General features: G+C 38.9%; 1 protein-coding gene across 8 annotated transcripts in view; it reads right to left on the reverse strand.

The window, feature by feature from the left end:
- Positions 1-450: 450 nt before the first annotated feature.
- The window catches only part of tns1b (tensin 1b), a 186,150-nt gene continuing 163,684 nt past the window's right edge, over positions 451-22,916 (reverse strand). For 5 of the 8 annotated variants that reach the window (XM_072397917.1, XM_072397921.1, XM_072397918.1 and 2 more), the window contains 15 exons: positions 18,708-18,889; positions 18,466-18,604; positions 15,029-15,124; positions 12,441-12,621; positions 11,169-12,178; positions 10,850-10,936; positions 8,138-8,266; positions 7,853-7,945; positions 5,726-5,803; positions 4,734-4,802; positions 4,540-4,566; positions 4,050-4,218; positions 2,381-2,449; positions 1,106-1,135; positions 451-988 (listed from right to left, as the gene is read on the reverse strand). In XM_072397917.1, coding sequence (XP_072254018.1) covers positions 850-988; positions 1,106-1,135; positions 2,381-2,449; positions 4,050-4,218; positions 4,540-4,566; positions 4,734-4,802; positions 5,726-5,803; positions 7,853-7,945; positions 8,138-8,266; positions 10,850-10,936; positions 11,169-12,178; positions 12,441-12,621; positions 15,029-15,124; positions 18,466-18,604; positions 18,708-18,889 — 2,498 coding nt within the window. In that variant the 3' untranslated portion in view covers positions 451-849. The remainder of the gene's footprint in view (positions 989-1,105; positions 1,136-2,380; positions 2,450-4,049; positions 4,219-4,539; positions 4,567-4,733; positions 4,803-5,725; positions 5,804-7,852; positions 7,946-8,137; positions 8,267-10,849; positions 10,937-11,168; positions 12,179-12,440; positions 12,622-15,028; positions 15,125-18,465; positions 18,605-18,707; positions 18,890-22,916) is intronic. The other 3 variants (XM_072397920.1, XM_072397924.1, XM_072397919.1) reach the window with 3 other exon arrangements.

Consider the following 22,916-nt stretch of genomic DNA (forward strand, 5'->3'; position numbering starts at 1 on the left):
AACAGAGAAGGACCCGTGGAATTGTGGAGCTTATTTCCAAGTTGGGCTGTTTGCATATTTAGGACAGATTAGATATGTTTTTTTTTTCTTAAAAAGCTCTGCATTTAGGAAAGAGAGTCAGGCACCAAATGTCATCTAGAACAGTCCTACTCAAAAAAGCAAAAGAGAATATTTACAGACCTCACCAGCTGCAATCTAACTACCCTTTTTGCAAGACAACAATGGTGCAGAATTGACCTACAATATCAGTACAACCAGAAAGAAACAGTATTTTTGATTAAGCAGCCATATTTGTTTTACAAAAAAATACTTCTGACCCTGCCCAGTGGCACACCATCCACGCCCTGACTACTTTTTTTTAAATCTTTGGTTGACCAGTCAAAAGCCTGATACATTTACAATCCACCTTTCAAATCATACAACTTGACTTCTTCTTATTTTTTAAAAAACAACAAAAAAGAAACAACTGCTAAAAAAAATAACATTTGCACGCACAATGTCATTCCCTCTTTCTGTTCTTGAGTTAGCCTTCCACGGAGATTCAAATCACCCCCCTCATCCCACACACAGCCACACCCCATCCTGCACTTCCTCTAGTCCATTCTGAAGCCCATTCGAGAATAAAAGCACATGCATGCAAGCCGCACTCGCTCAACACACTCACACTCATTCTTTTTCATCTGCTTCAAACACACAAACACACACAAGTCTGTTTAAATGTCACAGCAAGAAAGATAAGGTGACATGTAAAATCATTTGCAACAATTCTCCAAAAAAACAAAGAGTCCATGGTTATCAGGAAAGAAAAGATTTTGAAAATTATGGAACCAGGGTTTTTGCTGACAGCCCTCATCGTTTCTGCGAAATGATCATCTTGGAGACGAAGTTGACGATGGCACTGGCAGGCTGGTTGGGGTCCAGCTCTGCGAAGAGGTGGCTGACGTTGTCTGTTGTGCTTCCCTGCTTACGTGCCACAAACCCAAAGAGCCTGGAAAGCCAGAGTTAGAGATGTAGTTACAGGGACTAATTCAAGTTCAAGAATCAAATATCAACAGCAGAGTGACAGAGGACACAGAAACATGCAGCTTATGGATAGTTTACTTACTTGGCTGTGCCTCCCTCAGGCTTGCTCCATCTGGAAAAAAAGAAAAAACAAAACTGAATGTCTAATTTTAAAGACTGTCATTTGTCATATATAATATGGCATTGTTGCGATTAGAGACACAGAACAAAAAGTGATGCAGTATTTCAATCTTTCCTAGCGAATGAACTAGCGAACAGCCATGAAAACTGGTAACTTGTGGCGTGATGTCAGTAAATGTGTATTGATGCACACAAAATGGCAGACAACTCTGTCTGAGCTGCTATAAACTGTTGACTTCAGTATATGAACAAACAGTGCTGTTCATACAGCACACTGTACATATTATTAGTTTTCTTCTTCTCTGCTGGTTTTACTGGTGGACTAAAAACTAACAGAGCTGCCAACCACCACTTACTGTACTCCAGTGTCTAAGGACTAGATCAGGTTCTCACACTATGAAAATTAGGTAACTAAAGCAACAGTTAACCTGTACCAAGCAAACTACTACAGTATAATCAAAGTATAAGCACTTCTCTTACTGGGCTGTATCAACAGTACATGCATGAATACATTGTCCAAACCTATATTGTTTTCAGATGCTCCCTATAGAGAAACTGGAAAAACTTGAAAAATGTATATGTCAATGGAGAAGCCAAAGCAGAAAGTTGAAATCATTGCAGTTGTCTACATGTCGTGGAGAACTCAAAGATTTGACTAAGAGATACTTCCTCCAGGAAGCACAATAAAAATCTTTTATAATATGCATTCAGGATGTGGCATGCCCTTCCAGATCTTACCTTTCCCTGACACCTCTTTAGGAAACATTCAAATGAGTCAATGGTCAAGGGTCACATTAATAAAATTGGAGGGAAAATGAAATAACTATCTGCACTAACAACATTTATGAAGCATTTGAATTCCCACACACACATATGGATACAGGTTTAAGAAAATGGGCTGAACATGGATAGAAGCCTACACTCATTCAAATCAAGCTTCCCAATACATGCTTTTTCAGACAGTTTTATGTGAGGAATATTCAGACAAAACTGAAAGACTGGAAAAACATTTTGGAGTATTTAATCAACATTCATACAGACACATGGAAGAAATGTACATGTCTTGCTCTTTAAGACAGATGTAATGGAAAAATGTCATAAACAAGACAAAGCAGCATGCTGCCTGGATTGGTTAAACTGAAAGATGGATCTTAAGGATGGCAAGTAGGTTGGAATCAGTTAAAACAAACTACCAACAGTGTCATAAGTAACTTATTCCACTTCTCTGTGTACTCACTTTCTGTCCTGAGGGTCAGTATCGCAGAACGTGACAGTGTTGGCGGGGTAGTGGCGTCGGAAGAAAACCCTACGAAACAAACGAGAGACAGAAACACTAAAAAAAATAGATAGAGACCATGATGAAACTCATGTTTTGTAGAGTAGCGGATGGTGCTCTTCATGGTACACAATATTAGTTTAATCTGGAGGTATCATACATCAGGATGTTTGGATGCTTATGAAAAGAACACGACAAGTGTAGTGTTCCACCCCCAGGACACCGTCACAGCCACTGATCACATGAATCCATTTGATCAGCCGGAACAACAAACATGACGCAGACTCATGGTGAATGTTGAACTGTCTCCAAATTACAAGGAAAAAGCTTTGACATATAACATCTGACATAAGCATAACTATATAAACACAATAGGAAGCACTTACAGAAAGATTATTCTAAGCAATGTGAGACGTGTTTGAGCAAACTGATGTGGTCCAGCTTTAATCAATACAGCTGTTGACAGAAGAAGCTAAACTCTTACTCACACTGAACATCAGTGATCTGCAGTGAACTTCAGTTCTTCTACTGCATTTTATATGTGCAACTACACTGACTGCAGATCAATGTTGTGGTTTAATAATATAAAAAAAAGAGTAGAAAATTTGATTATATTATTAACAATTCTTTCTATTAGTATCCAGCATCTTTCCTGATTGATTTTTTATGATTTTTTATGTTCGTAATACATTACAATAAACCAATTATTTGCTTTTGTGCAGCTGACTCTTCTGCAAGGGAGAAGAGACCGAATTGCTGATGTAAAATGCACATAGAGTACTATTCAGAGGGTGATTAAGAAGAAGCGAGTGGAGGATGCGGTAAATGCTGTTTTGTGAGAAGTTCGAGGGAACACATTTGAGAAATGGAGTCATTAAATAATGAAAGAACAGGCAAAGTCAATGGGCAGGACAACAATTTACACAGGAGCAAGAATAATATCAGCAATTCAAAAGTATTGGTGGAGATTTATTCGTACTGCAGAGCACACCACACACACATACACACTTAAGGACTGGGAACTGTGAAATAGAAATAGTAATTATAATGTGCAGTACTTAATGTGCAATATCCACTGTGTAATGCCCACTGTGCATAATAATAACAACAACAATAATAATAACCAGTATTTAATGTGCAATATCCACTGTAAAATAACCACTGTATATAATAATAATATAATAACAATGTGCAATTTTCTTTTTACAAACCCATGTACAAATGCTGATACTGGTGGTATTTCCTGCTATTGTATGTCCCTGTTGTCTTTCTTCTTTTTGTCTCTTGCTTGCTGCTGTAACATGTGAATTTCCCCATTGTGGGACAATAAAGGAAAATCTAATCTAATCTAATCTAATCTAATCTAATCTAATCTAATCTAATCTAATCTAATCTAATCTAATCTAATCTAACCTATTTTTACAAACCAAAAAACAAAATTGGGGTCCCTCATTAATTATTCTTGATAATCTGATTATGTGCACTGGTTCAAATAAAAATGAAAAAATCTAAAATGCATTGAGACATCAAATGTTTTAAAACATTTGCAACAAAAACTCAAAATATCAGAGTGTGTACACTTGAGAGATCTTCAAACATCTCCCTAAGGCCAGGCGAGATTCAGACTTACTTCCTCTGGTTATCAGTGAGTGTGATGCCCTGTGAGGACACCTTGAAGTGCACAACGGTGGCAGTAGCTGGAGAAGAAGCAACCAGTGTCTCAGATATTGCCTTGGCAACAGCCTGAGGGCCCGTGAGGGATTCCATCTCCACCGAGTTGATGTAGAGAACATTGCATGCTGGGAAGAGAGCAGATGTCCCAGATGGATAAGATGTGTCAAAAAATTTAAATGAAGGACTCTGTTCATGCAATGACTTCTGCTTATTAGCAGACATGCATACTCGAATAAAGCTTGGGTTGTACAGGTAAATTCATAAAAAAATCATTCCACATAAAACATTCTGTTTGTTAAAGAGGAGATGCTGGACGTTGATGTTAAAAGACATCTTGGAAGGCAATTTTGTTATACGCGGCCATTCAATATATAATTTGTGCAGGTAACATACACAGACAAACATTTATGATGCACATTCCAGGTGTAAAAGTGCACTGGCTTTACCATGGGAATCAGCAGGGGCCCTCTGCACTGGGATAACAAGGATGTCAGGTTGTCAGAATAAGTGAATGAGATCATTTTGGATACAGTAACAATTTTGTCACTGATGTCCTAAAAACTAAAAGTTGGATGTTGGTTAAATAAGCATGAGATGAGATGACTGGGCTTGAAGCAGAGATAATGAGTTATGGTTTTACCTGCTCCTTGTTTCAATCTTTCAGCTAGTGGATTGGCTGTTGTGACCTCAGGCACTTCCTCGATGAGATCTACAGAAAACAAGAGAAAGTTAGCACTTTTAGTAAAATACTGTCAGTAACGGCTATGCTAACCATGAGCTCCTGTCTATATTTAGATGTTACATATGTTTGCAAAAAAATTAAAAGAAAATTCAACCCTATAGTACTTACTAACAATTAAAATATTCCGAGATGTGAATAGTTTTTTTTTCTTTTTAAAATGAATATTAAAAAAAAAATTCTGTAGATAAATTAAGCTATTTCATTCATATATGCCAAAGTTGAAATGATCAACTTGATGTGAAATAACAAGATAAGTAGAGACCTTCTAATTGTCGCAAAGCAGTTGATTAGAAGAAACACAACATCTGGGGATGATAATAAAGTAAACTTGGAGTAAATCAAGGGTGCTACAGATCGAGTCCTCTTGTACTTTGAACAATCTTTGGTAGAGTACAAATGACTGCCTGAATTAATAGTAATTTGGTATGTTTTATCTAAAAGTTATATATGGAGTTACAAGTAACAGATTTAAACGATACTCTAGATGCAGACTTGACCTTAGACATTTTGGATATGAGGAATTCATCATTCATATCAGCAGTCATGTTAGTTGAATAACTGACAGCCAAATATGTATTTTGTGACATCTCTGTGAGCTTCATTTCACTGTTGGAACCGGCATCAAGTGACCATTTCATATCAAAATAATTGTTGAACATCGAATGTCATGGATTGATACATATGGACATTCAGAAGCACATTTGGATGGAACAACATAAGAGGACTTAAGGGGATTTGTCTCGTGATCGTATTCTGCAACCACTTGTAAGATAAGCAGATTGTGTTTCAAAGCATTTGTATCAAACAGAAATTTTATTTGTAGAAAACGTACACAAAAATAAAACAGCAGCACTTTAAAAACGCATAAAAAAATACTAAAATTCTCATGCCTGTGGTAGGGATGAGTAGTTTGCACGGTAGGGCCAATGGTGTGATAGCATGCTGATAGACCAAAGCAGACAAACAACCTGTAGAACAGAAAAAAAACAGTTTAAACAAAGTATTCATACATTTTGAACATCTCTTGGATTTCACTCTTGGAGCTTGTAGTACTTCATACTCAGTTCTTCTCAGTATCAGTAAAGTATGTCTGTAATATAAAAAGGACACCACTGCCTGGGATTCAGCTTGGATTTGTAAGTTAGTTTTTTAAATCCCACTCTAGCCATTATAAATCATCTTAAAACTCATCGATGTACCTGCAAATTGGACATTTAAAAGTTCTTGGATTTCTTGCCTATTGCTCAGGATAGGACTCTACCCCTTCTTGCTCATTCAGTGAATTAGGATCTATGAATATGCTAATCTGGCCTCACCTGTCCACATGGCAGCAGCTGACACCAGCTTTCTCTGCTTCTGCTAAGCAAGAAATACTTTTGATGTAACTCAGTCATACATCCTTGAACCAGAAAGCAATTCTCGAGAAAGCGAAAGGAAAGGTTGTAAGCACAAGGAGGTATTATAATGGTGCTGCTAGCTCCAGGAGCCAGGCTAATTCAAAGTTACAAACAGGCCAGGGGCTCTCAGCACTAATCCAGTTCCTGGCCCTCACACAGCACAAGCAGGGGCCAAGTGAGAGGCAGCAGACGTCGGCAAGCCGTTCAAACCACCTGGAAGCTTGCTTGCTAATGAGGCAGATAACTCTGGGAGGGCTGGGACAGCCTTGGAGCTAGCAGAGTGAATTCTCCACCTGACTGGAAACTCCCTTGCCATGGAAGCAACTACCTGCAGGAACTAGCATAACTCCCAAACTGCGGTCATGCTGTAGGTAATCTCCCAAACTAGCCCAGTTCTCATGGAGCTAACACCTTCCACTACAACCAAGCTTCTGGTTGGCTTAAAGCCTGAGAAGCTCTGTTAGCTCCAACATATCTTTGTTCAGCCATGCTTCTGCTATGCTCTTCACCCAGCCTGTATTAACTTTTTCATAGCTTGCTAGCTTCTCACTTAATCTGTTCTTCACACTATGCAAATCTGTAACAAAATGGCTTGCTTAATTAATGTTACAGTATTTCCAATATTTTGCACAAAAGTTGTCATTCTGAATTTTAGTTATTCACAATTTTATTCAGGGATTCAAATGGATTCAGATTTGATACAGGATACAGAGTCAAAACAGGACCCAGAAACACGAAGGGGAGACAAAGGCTCCATTCGATTAGTCAAATTTGTTTAGGAACCTTCCTAAGTGAGATAACCAGGAAGCATCTAAGTAGAAGCCAAGGTAAGAGCTGTTCGGATTCTGAAATTGCAAAGGAAAGTAGCTCCAATGCTTCCTTAATTATCTCCTTTAGCAAAGGATACACCAGACCATATTCTATAAGAGAAAGAAGATCATTCTGTCCCACAATTCCTTGAGGCAGCAGCTTCTATAGCAGCGCTCAATTATTTTCATCAAGTCGCACTAACTGTGATTCATGTGTATAGATATAGAGGACAGGGGAATGAGTATAAGTAGCCTGTGACAACACAATATTCCACTTTTTAAAATTAGCTTCTGTCCTTTTTCAGTTACAAGGGTCAATAATAAAGTAATATTATATATTATCTCTAATATGATATATTTCACAAGTTTTTTACGGACATGCATCACACTTAGTGTAAAAAGAATTTTTCTTACTTCCTTACTTTAACCCCATGATGTTTTTTAACAAGGCTAATGAAAAGTACTAGGAAAAGATCATAGTAGGTTTTTTATTTTTATTTATTTTTTACTATTCGACTGGACCCAAACATAACAGAAATTGACTTGCACCTTTTTTGGACACAGCAGAGGAAAGAATTGTGTGCATGCAAACAGAAACACGCATGAACATATGCCCTGCAGTGTAATTATGGAGACAACTTGAATTAGTTCTCTAAGTCAATACTATAATTACAGTAGGGTTAGACGGTTTAGAACTTGGAAAGAGACATGTACTCATGTTTAACGTTTCTTTTAAAATCTTGATAAAATCACTAAGCTATGTGTATGAGGGAGATCGTTGATGAGTGAGAACAGGTTGTCTTTCTCTTACCAAAGTAAGGCTCATTGGGGCACCCTTTCAGCTTCACTCCTTTTGGGCTGCTCTCAATCAGGAAGTGCCTCACCAGCTCGTTGGTGATGTCACCTGCGACACAGGAGACAACCAACTGATTACCATGCAGACATAATCTAATAAGTTTGGTATTCAGAAATGAACTGTCTCTGCCCTGACCTAAAATTAAATTAAGGACAAAGAAGAGCTCCATTAAGCACATACTTATTGTATTTGTAACCTCTTTGGCGTTACCATTATTTTAACCCTCCATCCTGCTCCTACCTTTCTTGCTCTGATGCACGGTGGGTGGAGGAGAAGCAACCTTCATAGCCAAGCCATAAGCCCCTCTGAATGAGTGACTGTCCCGGATAACAAAGGCTCCAGGCTCCCTCTCTCTCAGCAGGCTTATAGCTGTAACATAGTAGATATAAACTTGTGATGGTGGTCACACAGTATTAGCAGACCACAGAGCCACTGTGTCTCAATATAGCCACATTAATGAGATTTTAGTGTCACTGTACACTCTTATTAGGGTTAGTTGAGCCAAAATAGCCAAACTCCAAGGATGGAGGGTGCTGGGGCAAAAAAGGGGAACAGGCTAAAGGACAGACAACTCATACAGCCCACTTGGAGTTATTATTATTTGTTCACATTCTTGTAACAAACAGTTTGTCCCTGGCACCTCATTTGCTACATCCCTAGTTGATGAATGGCATCAAGCTGGATTTGCTCCATGACCAATGTCTAAAAAATAAATGTATTTCATATTGAGGCTCTCTCTGTAGGTGCATAAACACAAATAAGGCCAGTGTCTGACTGCATACTGTTGCTTTTACTGTTCGAACAAACTATGAATTTTGCACATCCCATTTCTAGAAAAGACAGAATTGTCAGAACCTGGGGTTAATCTTGTTATTTGACTGTTCCATGTCAAATATTTTACTTTAATGTCGCCAAATACTTGTATCTAACATTTCTGTGATCGGGTTGCAGGCCATATTTGAAACATGCATAGCAGTATATCACAAAACAATATTGAAACACACAAGTAGAAGTACTGTTACTTCTTAAGGTAAGCACTTATCAATAGTAGGTGTATTTTACTGATAGGAATTAATATAGCATGTGCACTGCAAAAGCTCTTTAGGCAATACAGCTAAACTTATGAAAAGCACTGAATGGATTAAGGTGAGGCAAAGAGAAAGGTACCAACAAGTCAAAAGTAAAGCAAAATCTAAAGCTTGTTTGAAAAAAAAAGAAAAAGAAAAAAGGCACAACGAGTCTGTATTTCATTAGGAGTACAACTTCCAACATGAACAACTTCCACTTTCAGACACTCCATTATTAGAGGAGACCAGCTTTAGAGCCTTTACTTCAATTTTTACTTCAATGCCTTAGTCTGTCCACATATGACAGACTAAGCAAGGAAGATGGATGAGATGAGCGTAGCAGATATTCACTAATTCCCTACATATGGTGTGGTTTTCACTCTGGGACAGTCTGTGTGTCTGATGTCATTGCAGTTGAGCATGTGCATGTGTTTAACATGATATAATCCAATACGGGTCATGAGAAAATGAACGAGAGGCAGCAAATGGCAACTGACCTCAACCAAAGCACACAAGAACAGAAATGCTTTGTGTATAAGTCTACATGGATATTGATTATCGTGTACATGTGTTCTTGCATTTTTCAAAAGTGATTATTTCACAAATTCCTCAACTTTTGTCTGTGACTAGAGATGTAAAGATTTGCCATGTGTTCTGGCTTATATAAAAGCATGAAACACATTTTCACAGCCTATACACTGTGGACGACCAAGTTAACTTGTGATCTAAGCAGCTGAGACCTGGAGGTATAGTAAGAGAACCAAAAATAACGTCTGACGTTATCCATAACACACTAAAGTAGTATTTGGGGAATTGTAGTTTTTCCGTGTTTTTTTAGCTGCAGTGCGGATAAAGTACAAATACACACATGTATCCTAGAAGTATACAAGAGGCAAGGTATACAAAACTAAAATGAGTATGCTAATGTCATTTGTACACCAAAAGTAGTGAGTTTAAAAAGAGTTTTTAAAAACGTAGATACAGCCACGAAAACAAGACGATCAAATCATTTCCTATTGGCTAGTAGTGTTTTCAGCTTTTCTTTACAGGAAGATGTGCTCAATGACTGTAACATCTCACATGGATGCTTCGAAACTGACAACAACCACTTGTGGATAAAAAGAGATGAGATTGATTGATTTTAGTTTTCTGGAAATATGGCTTGCAGTTTATCTCTTAGTCCCACTGTGTGGGACTGACAGTCTGGTTCAAAATAAAAAAATAAACAAGACTCATCATCTGCGAGTCATGCTTATCAGAAATTAAGGTCCAACACAGCCTGTAGAATACAATGTAGAGTCATCTCTTAATGCCTGTTTTTGTAGCCCCAAGTGCAGCATCCTCACCAACAATTAGCTGAGTGTTGTGTTCCCATGGATGCATATTGGAGCCACAGCCGCTAAATACCAGCAAGTACAGAAGAGTCATCTGATGCGAGACTAAATGCCATTTAAACTCTTTACCACTGCATCCAAAAGCAGTCTATGTTAGAACTGAACACCAAAATATCTGTTACCCCTTGATTTCAGTTTTAACAAGTCATCCGAAATACTTCAAAGTATCTACATCATCCTCGTAGTCCTTATAGTACTTATGTTAAAATCGTACTTATGTTAAAATAAAACTTGTCAAACTAATGCTAAATCCAGTGCTTGTTAATGAGAACTGTTCTTTACCTCTTTCACTCACTATACTACATTCTGCTAAAGATCCCCTTACAAGCATATGGCAGCTGAGTCTGAAAATGGTTGGAATGTTTTCTTGCACACCAACACCAGGAAGATAAAACTATAAAAAAATAACCACACCTGCCTATACTTGATGACATACTATTAATGAATGCTATAACTAATATACATAACTTAACAGTTTTGCAATAGCTTACCTTGTTCCCTGGAGATGTCTGGCTTGTACCAGAACTTGGACGTGTCTTGAACAAACTTAACATTAAGTCTGCTCTCCAGGCTTCCATCTGTAACAAAAACAAAAAGCAGGTAAGTAATAAACCACAGAATATGATCCTATTTTTCTCATGAGAAAGCCTCAGAAGTTGATTGGCCATGGTATTTTAGAGACAATATATATTACAAAAAACACAAAAAATATATAAACTGTGATTATTTTTAAGTCAGATACTATGGGAAACTTCTGGATCAGACTTGAAAATTTTCCCTTATGTTTATGCACAAAGTCTATGTCCTTACCGGGCATATTGAATCTTGAGAAGTCAGCGAGGGTGTGGAAGTAGCCAGGAGTACTTCCTCCACTCACTGGGGACATTGTCTTCCCATTCAGTGTGCCATAGGACATGGTTCCATTTGGTCTATCACCACTAGACATGCGCCTCTTCTCTGGGAGCTGAGGCTGAAAACCAGGGGCTGGGCTACCCTGCCTGAAACCTACACCCATCCCCATCATCCCGCTATCCTGGTAGCTTGCAGGTGAGATGGGGAAGGAGGGAGTGGGTGGTCCCTGATAGCCAGAAGAGCTGCTCTGTCTTGACAAGTTCCCGTGTCTTTCATCTGGAGTGGTATAACCACTGTACATGGGGTGACGATCTAAACTGGGGCTTCTCTGGGACATCTGTGAAACAGATGGATGGCGGCCCAACACTGGACTTCCTTGAGGGTGTGTGATGGATGGCTGTCGGCTCAGTACAGGGCTACTCTGAATCGGCTGCCTGCTGAGGACTGGGCTTTGCTGAGACCCATGTCCCTGAGAAGCCTGTCTGCTGAGGACTGGGCTGCTCTGAGCTCCCTGAGACAGATGACGACCAAGGATGGGACTGCTGCTAAAACCTGCCATGCCTCCTTCGAATCCATTAGCTGCAGATTTTTGAACCGGCTGGATAAAAACATCCTGTTTAGCGCTCAAGTGCTGCTGCAGGACAGGATTGTGGGTGGAGTTCATGATGTTGGGCTGGCACTCCAGTGGGGGACTTCTAGAGGGTTCTGAAAGAGGTGGGCTGGGATCTGAGACTGGGTAACTCCCCAAGAGGCTGCTGGGACCAAGGTACGACAGTGTGGGTGTAGTAGTGCCAAGGTAGGAAGAGGCTGGAGAGCTAGAATCCAGGTAGGAAGAAGTTGGGGTATTCACGGCCCGATATGATGGGGTAGGAGCGGGGTAAGCACTCTCTGTAGCCTGAGAGCGGAACCCAGAATCAGTAGTTGGTTGGGACAGAGTGCTAACAGTGCTCTCTGCTAAGAGGTGATCGCTGAAAAATGAGTGAGACAAGTTAGTTACCAAATTTCACTTACTCAGTTGAGTAGGTTGCTTGCAAACAAACAACATTCATCAGAGTTTACTTGTGTTTTTTAGCAACAATTCACATGGGATGTGCTTGCAAAGAGGAAGCACTCTGGCTTTAAAATAGACTCCTTTATTTTAAACACTAGAAGCTTGCATGATTCTTGTAGGTCATTCCTAAAATCTGGCATTAGACTGATAAGGAAGAGAGCACCATGTATTTGACTCACCCTTGTGAGCTCTGGATTGGACTGCTGCTGGACAAAGGTGGATTAAGTGTGTGGGTGCTGGGACTTGGACTTCTCTGCTGACTCTTTGGGTCTCCTGGAGGGCTAAGGCTCCGAGGTGACGTGGGCACCTCTCCAGCGGCCACTGCTGACCTCGCCACAGACTCCACATAGCTTCTTGGGGCTGCATATTTAGGATGGGGAGTATAAGCCTTACATTTACAACAGCTTTATGCTGTGTGTGATGATTCAGTCATTTCTGATTTGTGAATTTATAAGCTCAGTTATCAATGAGGGTGATACAATGCATAGGAAAAGTTAAGATGCGCAAAAAAGGAAATTGTGGATGCTGCAGGGAGAATGGATGTGACTTTTCCTGAATCAAATTTGGAATGCATTTGAAAAACATGATGTTCAAATGCACCTCTGACTACAAGATTTCTGGGGTGAAAAAAATGATAAACTTAGATGTCAGCAACGACCTCTGACATTTTAATAGCTCTTACCTTCCTCACCATCACAGCTCTCATCATCTGTGCAGCAACAATGCAGATAATTCAGAGAAATAAAAAAGCGTAAGAGGATTACCAGTTTTTAGCACCCAGTGTTACTAGTGGGTAGATGTATTATTTAGCTTTCAGATATATTTTGACAAAGGCTAAATGCTGAGATACATGTTGTTAACTTAAGCTAACATTACCACAGGCTCCACACAGCTGTGGCTATGATAGAGACTATAAAATAGGCTCTGTATTACAGATTTGAAAAAGACATTGCCCGACCATACACGACAAGTCACATTCACCCATTAAAGCACACTCCTACAGCACATCTTTGTCTATACAATGTTACAGGCTACAGTGCTTTTTCCTGTATCACACACATTCAAACGTCAGTAGGCAATGTGGGGTTCAGTGTCTTGCCAAAACTTCAGATGCAGATGACTGCTTTGTCTCCTGAGCTACAGCCACCCAAACTAGTTAAAAAAAATATCACTTGGTCCTCACCAGATCTTAGAAGCAGATAAACAGAATCTTAAATTAGCATCTACACTTAACATATTATTATTATTTGCTCACAAAACCAAGCCAAAAAATGTGAATTCTATCCTAACTGCTTCTGTAGGAATTAGGAGAGTAAATAGCAGCCAGATGCTGCTAATCAAATGTTCTTGATTAACTAACCATTAGCAAGTGTGAGTGTCTCTATCAAATAAGACGTTTTTCTAGCTCTGCAGTATTCAGGTGTGTGTTAACACAATGCAACGGAGAGGAAGATACCAGCAATTATCCTAAACAAGCAAATGATGCTGCACATATATCTGGGACAGGTTATAAGACCATTTCTAAACAATCTGGAGTCCATCATGCTACAATGATAAAGATTATTCACAAGTGGAAAACATACAAGATAGTTGTCAATCTTCCCAGGAGTGGACGTCCAAGCAAGTTCTCCCCAAGGTCAGACTGTGCAATGTGCAGAGATATTGCAAAAAAACCCCAAGAGCTACATCTCAGACTTTACAGACCTCAGTTTATGATAATACAAAAAGAAAAGATTGAAGAAGTGTGGCTTGTTTGGAAGCGTTGCAAAAGCCTCTTCTCTCTAAAAAGAACATGGCATCACAGCTTGTTTGCAAAATTTCATCTGAACAAACCGCAAGACTTCTGGGACAATGTCCTTTGAACTGACAAGACCATTGTGGATAAAACTAGTAACTGTGCAGAGAGCTGTGTTTAGTGAAAACCAAACACAGCGTATCAGCAAAAACACCTCATACCAACTGTTAAGCACGGTGGTGGAAGGCTAATGCTTTGGGCCTCTGCTGTAGCCACAGGACCTGGTAACCCTTGCAGTCACTGATTTGACCTGTATACGTTTTCTAGAATCAAATGTAAGACCATTCGTCTGACAGTTAAAACTTGGTTAAACTAGGCCATGCAAAGGGACAATGGTCCCAAGCAAGCCAGCAACACAATGGCAAAGAAAGAAAAAAAAATCAAGGGCGTTGCAATGGTACAGTCAAAATCCAGGCCTCAGCCTGATTGAAATAGTGTGATGGGACCTTGAGAGCTGTCGATAAGTGAATGTCTGCAGAACTTAATGAACGTCAGCAACATTGTAAATAAGAGTGGGCCAAAATTCCTCCACAATAATGTGAGAGACTGATAACGTCATACAGGTAATGATTACTTCAAGTTATTGTAGCTGAAGGTGTTTGTAAAAGCTATTCAACCATGGAATGAACTTGATTTTTCACACAGCGCTGCCACATATTGACTCAGTTTTGGTTAAAAAATTACGTGGTTTAATATGTCATATGTTGTTATGTATTTACCTAATTCTAAAACCTGGTAAAGACCACATGATTTATTTTTTCACTTTGTCCTGATACGTAAAAAGCTTTGTTTCTCCAATGGAGAAACATAGATTGGAAACATATTGTACGTATTTATAAAATGGTTAAAATAACTACATAATTAGGAAGCAAAGGAAGAAAGTATAGTATTAAATTCTTGACCAACGGCCTTTTACATGTCTGAGTTTCCAGACTGACCACTTCATTTATATCCAGAAGGTGTCACACCAACCTGAGCCTGTTTGATTGAGGAGGATTTCTGCTGGGTTGTGGGGCTTCAGTCCCAGGGCTGACAAGGGAGTCTTAGCAAGACCAGGAGGAGACCGACCTGGAGAGATATCAAACATTTAGCACCACACAGCATCAAACATTACAATAACCTTGACAGCTACTACCTGTCTTAAACTGATTTGTCACCATGTAGAGAAAAATAAAATAGAGTGCATAAAATGACTCATCTTTATAGCCATTTAGTTTCCATATTAGCTTTTGTTTTTTTTAAACGTAAATCTACTTCTTAAGCAACCAAATGGTAACAGGTAAAGAGCTGTCAAGACAAAGCATCTCCATGGGTTAATACACAAAAGGTAACATGTTCAGAAGGTTGTGCCCATGCCTCATGCTTTGATAGAGGAGCAAAACATGCACGTGACCAATTTCAGACAGACGTTAACACCACCTGACTCTGCCATCAGCAAAACAAGGTGAGTGTCATCAAAGCAAAGCTGTGTCAAAATGGACTCCCTTAAAGTTTTGGAGTCCCTTCACAGTAGTTGTGATTCTGCTGTAATCCTTTAAAGCATGTGTTGCAACAAAGTCTTAACACCCAGGAAATAACTTTGACACAGTCTCTGCTTTACAAACACTGGAGGGAAAGATGAGGAGTCAGACAGTCTTTTGACCTAATCGTCATAATTGTTTAAAGGTCTAATTCTTAGGGACTCTTTCCATTAAAATAATCTATCTTCTCCCAACAGACTTACATTACAACACAAACTACTCCTTTTTTCCTTCCATGGGGAATGCAAGTCATCATGTGGAGGAAGAAAACTAAGCATAACAAGGACAAGCTAGTCACACACTGATCAACGAACAAGAAGTAAATGTTTGGGCAGGACTGGTGGGAGACAGGAGTCAAGGTGCTGGTTCAAGGGAAACAAGGCAGCAAACGAAAACTCAATAATGGATGACAACAGGAGCACAAAGAGCAACAGTTGCTGAGAGTGATAAGGTTAAAATACTGTATGTGGATTGGATCTGTAGGTTTGGGTAGTTTCGCCAAGTGAATGTGCCTGACTTTCATTTTCTACATTGTGTCTGTTCTTGTCAGTGAGAAACTTGCAGCGTTATTAAGTTCTTACTGAAAGTGCTGCTCTTGTGTTGCTCTCATGCCAAAGCAGTGCAGGACGGTAATATGCGATGGGTAAAGGATCACTCAGGCAGTAAAAAGGGAGCAAGGATCAATATGGCTGACAGTTTGGAACAGTGAAACTCCGTGCATCCTTCACTTACCAAAGAATCCCAATCAATTCTTTGTACTTGGAATACTGATTGCCCCATCTTTAATCGTGGGGTGTTTGTTGTGTGTGTGTGTGTGTGCTGGAGAATGGCTAAGGGGACATGTGACACGAGCATCTACCACTATGGAGAGACTTAAATGAGAAATGAATCTACTTTCATGTGCACTGGTTAGTTACCCAACCATACATCTTAAACAAATTTTGTGAGACTGTTTATACCAGGTAGCTAAATGTTTGTACTCAGCAGAGAAAAATGTTCTGCAAGAAGAAAAAAAGAAAAAACTTTTCCTCTAATTTCCAATAGTTTCCATTTTTTATTGCTCAAACATTTCATTAATAGTCCTGTATGTAAGTATGAAAAAGTTTGTGTGTTCCCACTTTGAGGGTAGGAGAGATGATACACCACAGAATGAGTGTTAAAATGTAGTGTGTGAGTTTTTATGACAAACGTTTATGTGTGTGTCCTGGGGGAGATAGGCAGAACTGGAAGATGTCGTTGGTGGGAAACATGTTACCTCATACAGGACCCTTGTTTTTGGGTCTTGACAAGCGAAGAGGGGATATGGTATGTGTGGGTAAGTGTGTGTGATTCTGTATCTTTTCTCTTTCCTGAACTTATTGAAAAAAGCTTACATACTGAATAGAGTACATTGGAAACAGAGATAAAGTAACTCATTATTGAGCACAAGTCTCATTTCCAAAAAAGCTAAGAAATGCTCTAAAATACACTATAACTTTCAATTTCTTAATTAACTTGAACTTTTATTTAACAGACACAAGTACAAAGAAAGGATGTTCAGTGTCTTCACTGACAAAATATATTTCTCATAGCCACATGTACTCGGGAGTACCTTGAAAAAGCATTTTTACGCAACAGTCTTACCGCTGCATCCATAAATGTAACATGAAACTGTTTTAAACTGTATGAATCCATGTTTCATCTGCTTATGGAGAAAATTAAGACCTGGTTCCATGTGTTAAAGATGAGAAAGATAATCCGGTAAAAGGTGTCAAACTAACGCCTGCAATGGTGTGAAGGTTCATCAGTCTCAATTAAACTGATGACTTATGTCATGTGTATAAAGTTATCATTGATATAGAGGTGTTTTGGAGTTTTGGAGGGATGGATGCTACCATCAAGGTGTTGTCTTTTCTCAGTAGTTATTTCATCAAGATAATGCCAGACCTCATTCTACACGACTTCCAACAGTTCAGCTTTATACACACAGAGTGTGTGTTCTTAACTGGCCTGCCAGCAGTCTAAATCTGTCTTCTTTTAAAAATGTGTAGAGCATCATAAAGAGGAGAATCAGACAACAGCAAACCACAGACTGTTGAGCAAGTGAATCTTGTTTTAAAAAAGAACAGAGACAGGATCCCCTAGAAAACTGCAACAATTAGCATCTTCGTTCCAAAACTATCAAAACAGGAAGGCTCATTTAACACACGCCTCTGATTCAACTTTTTTTTGAGTGTGCTGATGACATCAAATCAGATTTGTTCACATTTTCAAGATACAACAAAAGTTGGTCAGAAAAGAAACAGATAAACAGATATCTGTTAAATAAATAAAATAACAGATTCCAAATTAAGTTTTTGTTGCATTTTAGAAAAAATCTCAACTTTTGTGGAAATTAGAATTTGTACTTTATGTATTTGTAAACGTCAATATTTTTCTTATCAAGCCAACAAGTGCTAAATTCATCACTAAAATAAGCATCCTTACATGCTTGCAGCTGTTCAAATGCTTAAAATATGCACCTAAAGTTTTGTTTAAATTTTGAACTATAGATAAAAGTAACTGCGTAGTAAAAGTAAGAAAAAAATTTGGTCATTAAGATGTGCGCTCATCTTCACTCCAAACTTTCTTTTCTAATTATCTGTTTATGTAAAATGTAAATATTAAAAAGAAAAAAAATCTGTTTGTTTTCAGGTGAAACATTTCAGATTTTTCTGTGGTTGGAAATATGTAGAATGACTTGTCAGTCTTTACGTTTCTGTGGAAAAACTTGACATTTTTCATGAGGACACATATTTAGACAATATTTCTTCATCTTTAAATGAACCTTAATTATGATATCGATCATTTGAATTTCTAATGAATCCACAGCTCCACAGTGCCATCTGTCAGCTGGATGGGGGGACTTACACAGGTTGAAGTAAGGGGTTTGCGGTGAGATGGGGAATGCAGGGGTTTGGGGAAACACCTCACCACCAACTGTGGGTGTAGGGCCGATGTGGCCTCCTTCCATTTCCTCGAAGGCCTCCCGGTAGCTGTGCATATTTTTCTGGCGATGGGAAAAATTAGATAAGAAAACAATCACAAACTCAGGTCATGGTGGCGGAGGGGGGAGAAAACCATAAAAACCTGTTGTAGTGTATGTTTTCTACCTCCTTGGGACGTCCTCCAGGGTTCATCGCTATGGCATTGACAAACTCCGGAGAAACACACCGGATGGGTGAGCGAACTGGGACGTCAGGAGACTGACCTTCATCCGAATGGCCCTCGCTGGTGATGCGACGGCGGGGAAGAGTTGCCGGCTCCTCAAAGGAGGCTGCACGGGCTTGGACACCTGAGATGACGTATAGGCGAATGTTAAAATTCAGAAAAGGCCCTCCACTGTTGCTCTACTAACCAGCTTTGCTCTGTCAATTCACGGTTACCCTTCATTAATGGTTGCCAGCCACTGTAAATGCTCACTGCACAGGGTGCTGTGTGAATTCTGCAGACAGTCAAACATGGCAAAGCACTTGCTTGAGGCTGTGGTTCTTCATATTTTCCAATTCAACATGCACACTCAGAAGGTTAATCATGTAGTAGATACCCATCAAACTTAACACATAGATTCTCAAATTTACTAAGAAAACTACTTCATGGTTGTCAGTCACAAGAGTTACTTTTAAAAATTCAACATTTGAAATGAGGTACACAAAGTAATATTTAATCCATCTATGCAGGTATAATCGTAAATGAACCACTAGCAGTTTCACAAAGCAGTGACTAAGCTGATTTTCATTAATCTGGTTTGAACTTTAAGAACCAGACTTGAAACTAGCAACATAAAACAAACAGGATTGGAGTTAAGAGGGTTTTTCATCCTAAGCTAAGAGGTAGCACTGTAGACTGGAAGGCTGAGGTAGCAAAGCTTGAATTGCTGGCTAACACATCAAAGTCAGGCTGTGAGACCACCACCGGTTGCCTTGCACATTGGCACAAGATCGTGGTTAATGGGAGGGAGAAGGGAAAATTCAACAGGTTTAAGAAACAGGAGGCAAACACTGGAACCAGTAAATTCTGTTGTGTTAGTTTGTGTTGAGGCAGTTTACCTTGTAGCTTTGTGTGTTTATTTTTTTCCACTGAAAGAGATGGATTGATAAAATGCTTGATGGACGTGGGGTTTTACAGTTTATTTCTTTACCACACTTTATTTTTTCTTTACTCAGTAATTCTGTGCATCTCCTCTTTCATCCCCTAACAAGACAATGTCTTTGTCAGGTGGCATAATCTGAGAGAGAGTCTACGGCACAAACAAATGAGTTGCTGGCAGATATTTCATAAATGGAAAGGGAACCCCTTAAGGCTGACTGTTGCTGAATAGGAAAATATTTTCTTTTTTATGTGAAAGAGTAAATGTTCCTGATTACAGCTGTAAAGATTTTAGACCTGCCACATTCAAGAAAAATGTCTGTGGTATTAAAACGTTTGCTCAAAATACCAAAATAACCTGCAAGATGTATGTGTTTAGTAAGATCTTTATTATTGATCATTTTTAAATGATCAAAAGGATTCAATGATAGTCAAGTGCTCGTTATTCCATATGTTAGAACTCTTCTAACCCTTCAAGAAGGATATTGTTAGCTAAAAAAAATTGGATCTGAATGCTTTTAAAAGCCCCAATACAGAAACACACCCACTACCACTTAAATCTGAAAACCAGATGTATCCAATATACACTTCTCTACAGCAGAGCACTGTCAAACACAACGCTGTTGCCCTGGTGACAACTAATAGATTACAGCTGGTGATCCTAGGACTGAGACTTTTTTTTTTCCTCTCCTCTCCCACTTCTCAACCATTTAAAGTCCAGTCATCATGTGGAAATGGTACTGATTATAAAAACATAAACTTGATAGGTGATCCTGTTTTTTTTTTCTTCTCTTTTTTAGGGGAGAAACTGCAGTTTCTACATGTTCACACCTGCAACTAAGAGAGGTGATCTAAGGTAAGACTGAACAGGCTGCATCTGGCAAAGTGTAATTAAATCAATATGATAATTCATTATGTCTTTGGTGCTGTTTAAAAACAAACTTGCACAATTAAATCTGTGTAAATATAAGTTAATACATGTTTTGATAACTGCAGATACAGTCATGTGAAAAGAAAGGCAAACCATCTTTCAATACAAAGATTTTACATATCCTGACGTAGTGGAACAAAAAAAAATTGTGGTACTTACCGTGTCTTAGAATCAAGTAAATAAAACCTCAGATAACATATTACACCATGTCATTATATATTCACCAAAAACCAACACTAAAAAAAACCCTCAATAGTTATTGCCTCAGTTAGCATGTTAAAAGTTCATGACAGTACAATTAGCAATAGCTTTTTTGAAGGGTTACAGAGGAAAGCCTTTTCTCTTTAAAAAAAAAAACGTGGCAGCACTGCTTAGTTTTGCAAACTAAGACTAAAAATCTCATGAATTTATATATTGCTTACTTATATTGCATAGTACCACGTTTGCAAAAAAACAAACAGCATATCAGCACAAACACCTCATACCAACTGTCAAGCACGGTGGTGGAGGGCTGATGATTTGGACTTGTTTTGCACCTACAGGACCTGGACCTTACAGTTATTGAGTCGACTATGAATTCCTCTGTGTACAAAGTATTTTAGAGTCAAACGTGAGGCCATCTTACAACAGGCTTGGCTGGGTCATACAACTGGATGATGATCCCAAACACACACAAAATGTGCATAATTTCACCACAAGATGGGAAATTGACAACATCTAATAGAAAATTATTACTTGACGTTGTTTCTGCTAAAGGTAGTTCTGCAAACTACTGAATCATGGTCTGTGCATATATTTTTCTACACTACTTCTTTGATTTAGTTCAGTTTTTGTGAAATAAATAATAATACAGTGATATATGTCATGTATCTTTGGTTTATTTACCTAATTATGAGACCTGGTAAGGACTAAATTATTCCAATGGAAAACCTTAGAACTGAAAGAGGGCGTACTTTCTTTTCATGACTGTGTGATCCCATTAGAACTTACTTCCAGTTAATTTCAGTCTGAGGTCTCCTGTAACATGTACCTTTGATGTAGTGCTGTATCACTGTAAAGGATATTGCAGTCTGTGGTAAAGAGGCCAGACTGGCCCCTTACACAGAACAATCCTGTCTGGATTGTGGTCAGTGGCTCTCAGCGGACACATAAGGCTTTAGTGATGTTTCCAACAAGGATTGTGGTCTCTCTTCTTTTGTCTGCTTTTGTAAATCTTGAAAATGGTGCAAGTGAAAAAAGCAGCTTTGAATGAGGCCAGTGTATCCTGGCTTCAGTATTGTTCCCAAAGTTTGGCAAAACGGATCTTGTGACATGCTCTCTCCTGGCAAGGGACAGAGCCTCCTTTGTGCTTTATCTGTCTCATTTTTGTGAAACTTTAATGAATCCAATTAAGTTCTTTTTTTCTGTGCTACATTTGGGGTGATTTCCTTACCTTTAGAAAGGCAACTACAACTCAGAACAAACAGAGATGACAAGTGTGTGAACAGAAGAATCGGAGGTTAGTTTGATGATAATGATGCTGCTCCTCAAACAGGACAATGAGTGTTAGAGGTGAAAGAGACAAAATAAAATAAAAAGACAAAAGCAAAGAAAAGAGAATAACTAAATGCAAACTAAAGCCGACCACACTCAAAGGTAAAGAAACAGAGCTTTGAAGAAACACTTGGAAAAAAAAAGGACCTCTCCTTTTTTCTTTAAGTATTCCTTTGAACAGGATGGGAGAACCAACCCGAGAGAGAGTGAGAACGATGGTGCTCAGACTGAGAAGAGGTCATGCTGGGGATGACACTTTGGACGCGAGCCGAGTACTCTGGGTAAACAGATGAATGATGAAAGAAAGGAAAGTGATGATGATAAAACTAAAAGGAAGACAAGCAGAGAAAAAGGGCTGTCATCTGAAAAGAACAGGAGAGTTACAAGGTAACCAACATTGTCTGTTAATTTGACACATGCTAATTACTGTTACAAATGAGCCTATGAGTATAGCTCACATAACCAAAAATTAAACAATTTTGTCTTTACAGCCATCAAACAACTCAACAAAAACACTTTTAGTTCAGTACTATGTAATGTAAACTGCTCTATATTTAAATGGCAATAAAATTAAGCAAAGCACAGCTTTTGTTCTAGAAAACCTCTTTCTGGTCTTTGTTATCTAAGGGCTCAGCTGTCGCACTGCTTCATGTTGACTCTATCCCACTGCTTGCCGCTTAGCAGCATGTCTGATGTTCTTATCTAGGGACAGTCAACCTGCTGGGCTGGAGAGAACACTTCCTGTTAAAGCTTGCGTGATGGGACTGGT

The sequence above is a fragment of the Leuresthes tenuis genome, unplaced genomic scaffold (assembly GCF_036924035.1).
Source record: "Leuresthes tenuis unplaced genomic scaffold, fLeuTen1.0.hap1 SCAF_12, whole genome shotgun sequence".
Taxonomy (NCBI): Eukaryota; Metazoa; Chordata; class Actinopteri; order Atheriniformes; family Atherinopsidae; genus Leuresthes; species Leuresthes tenuis.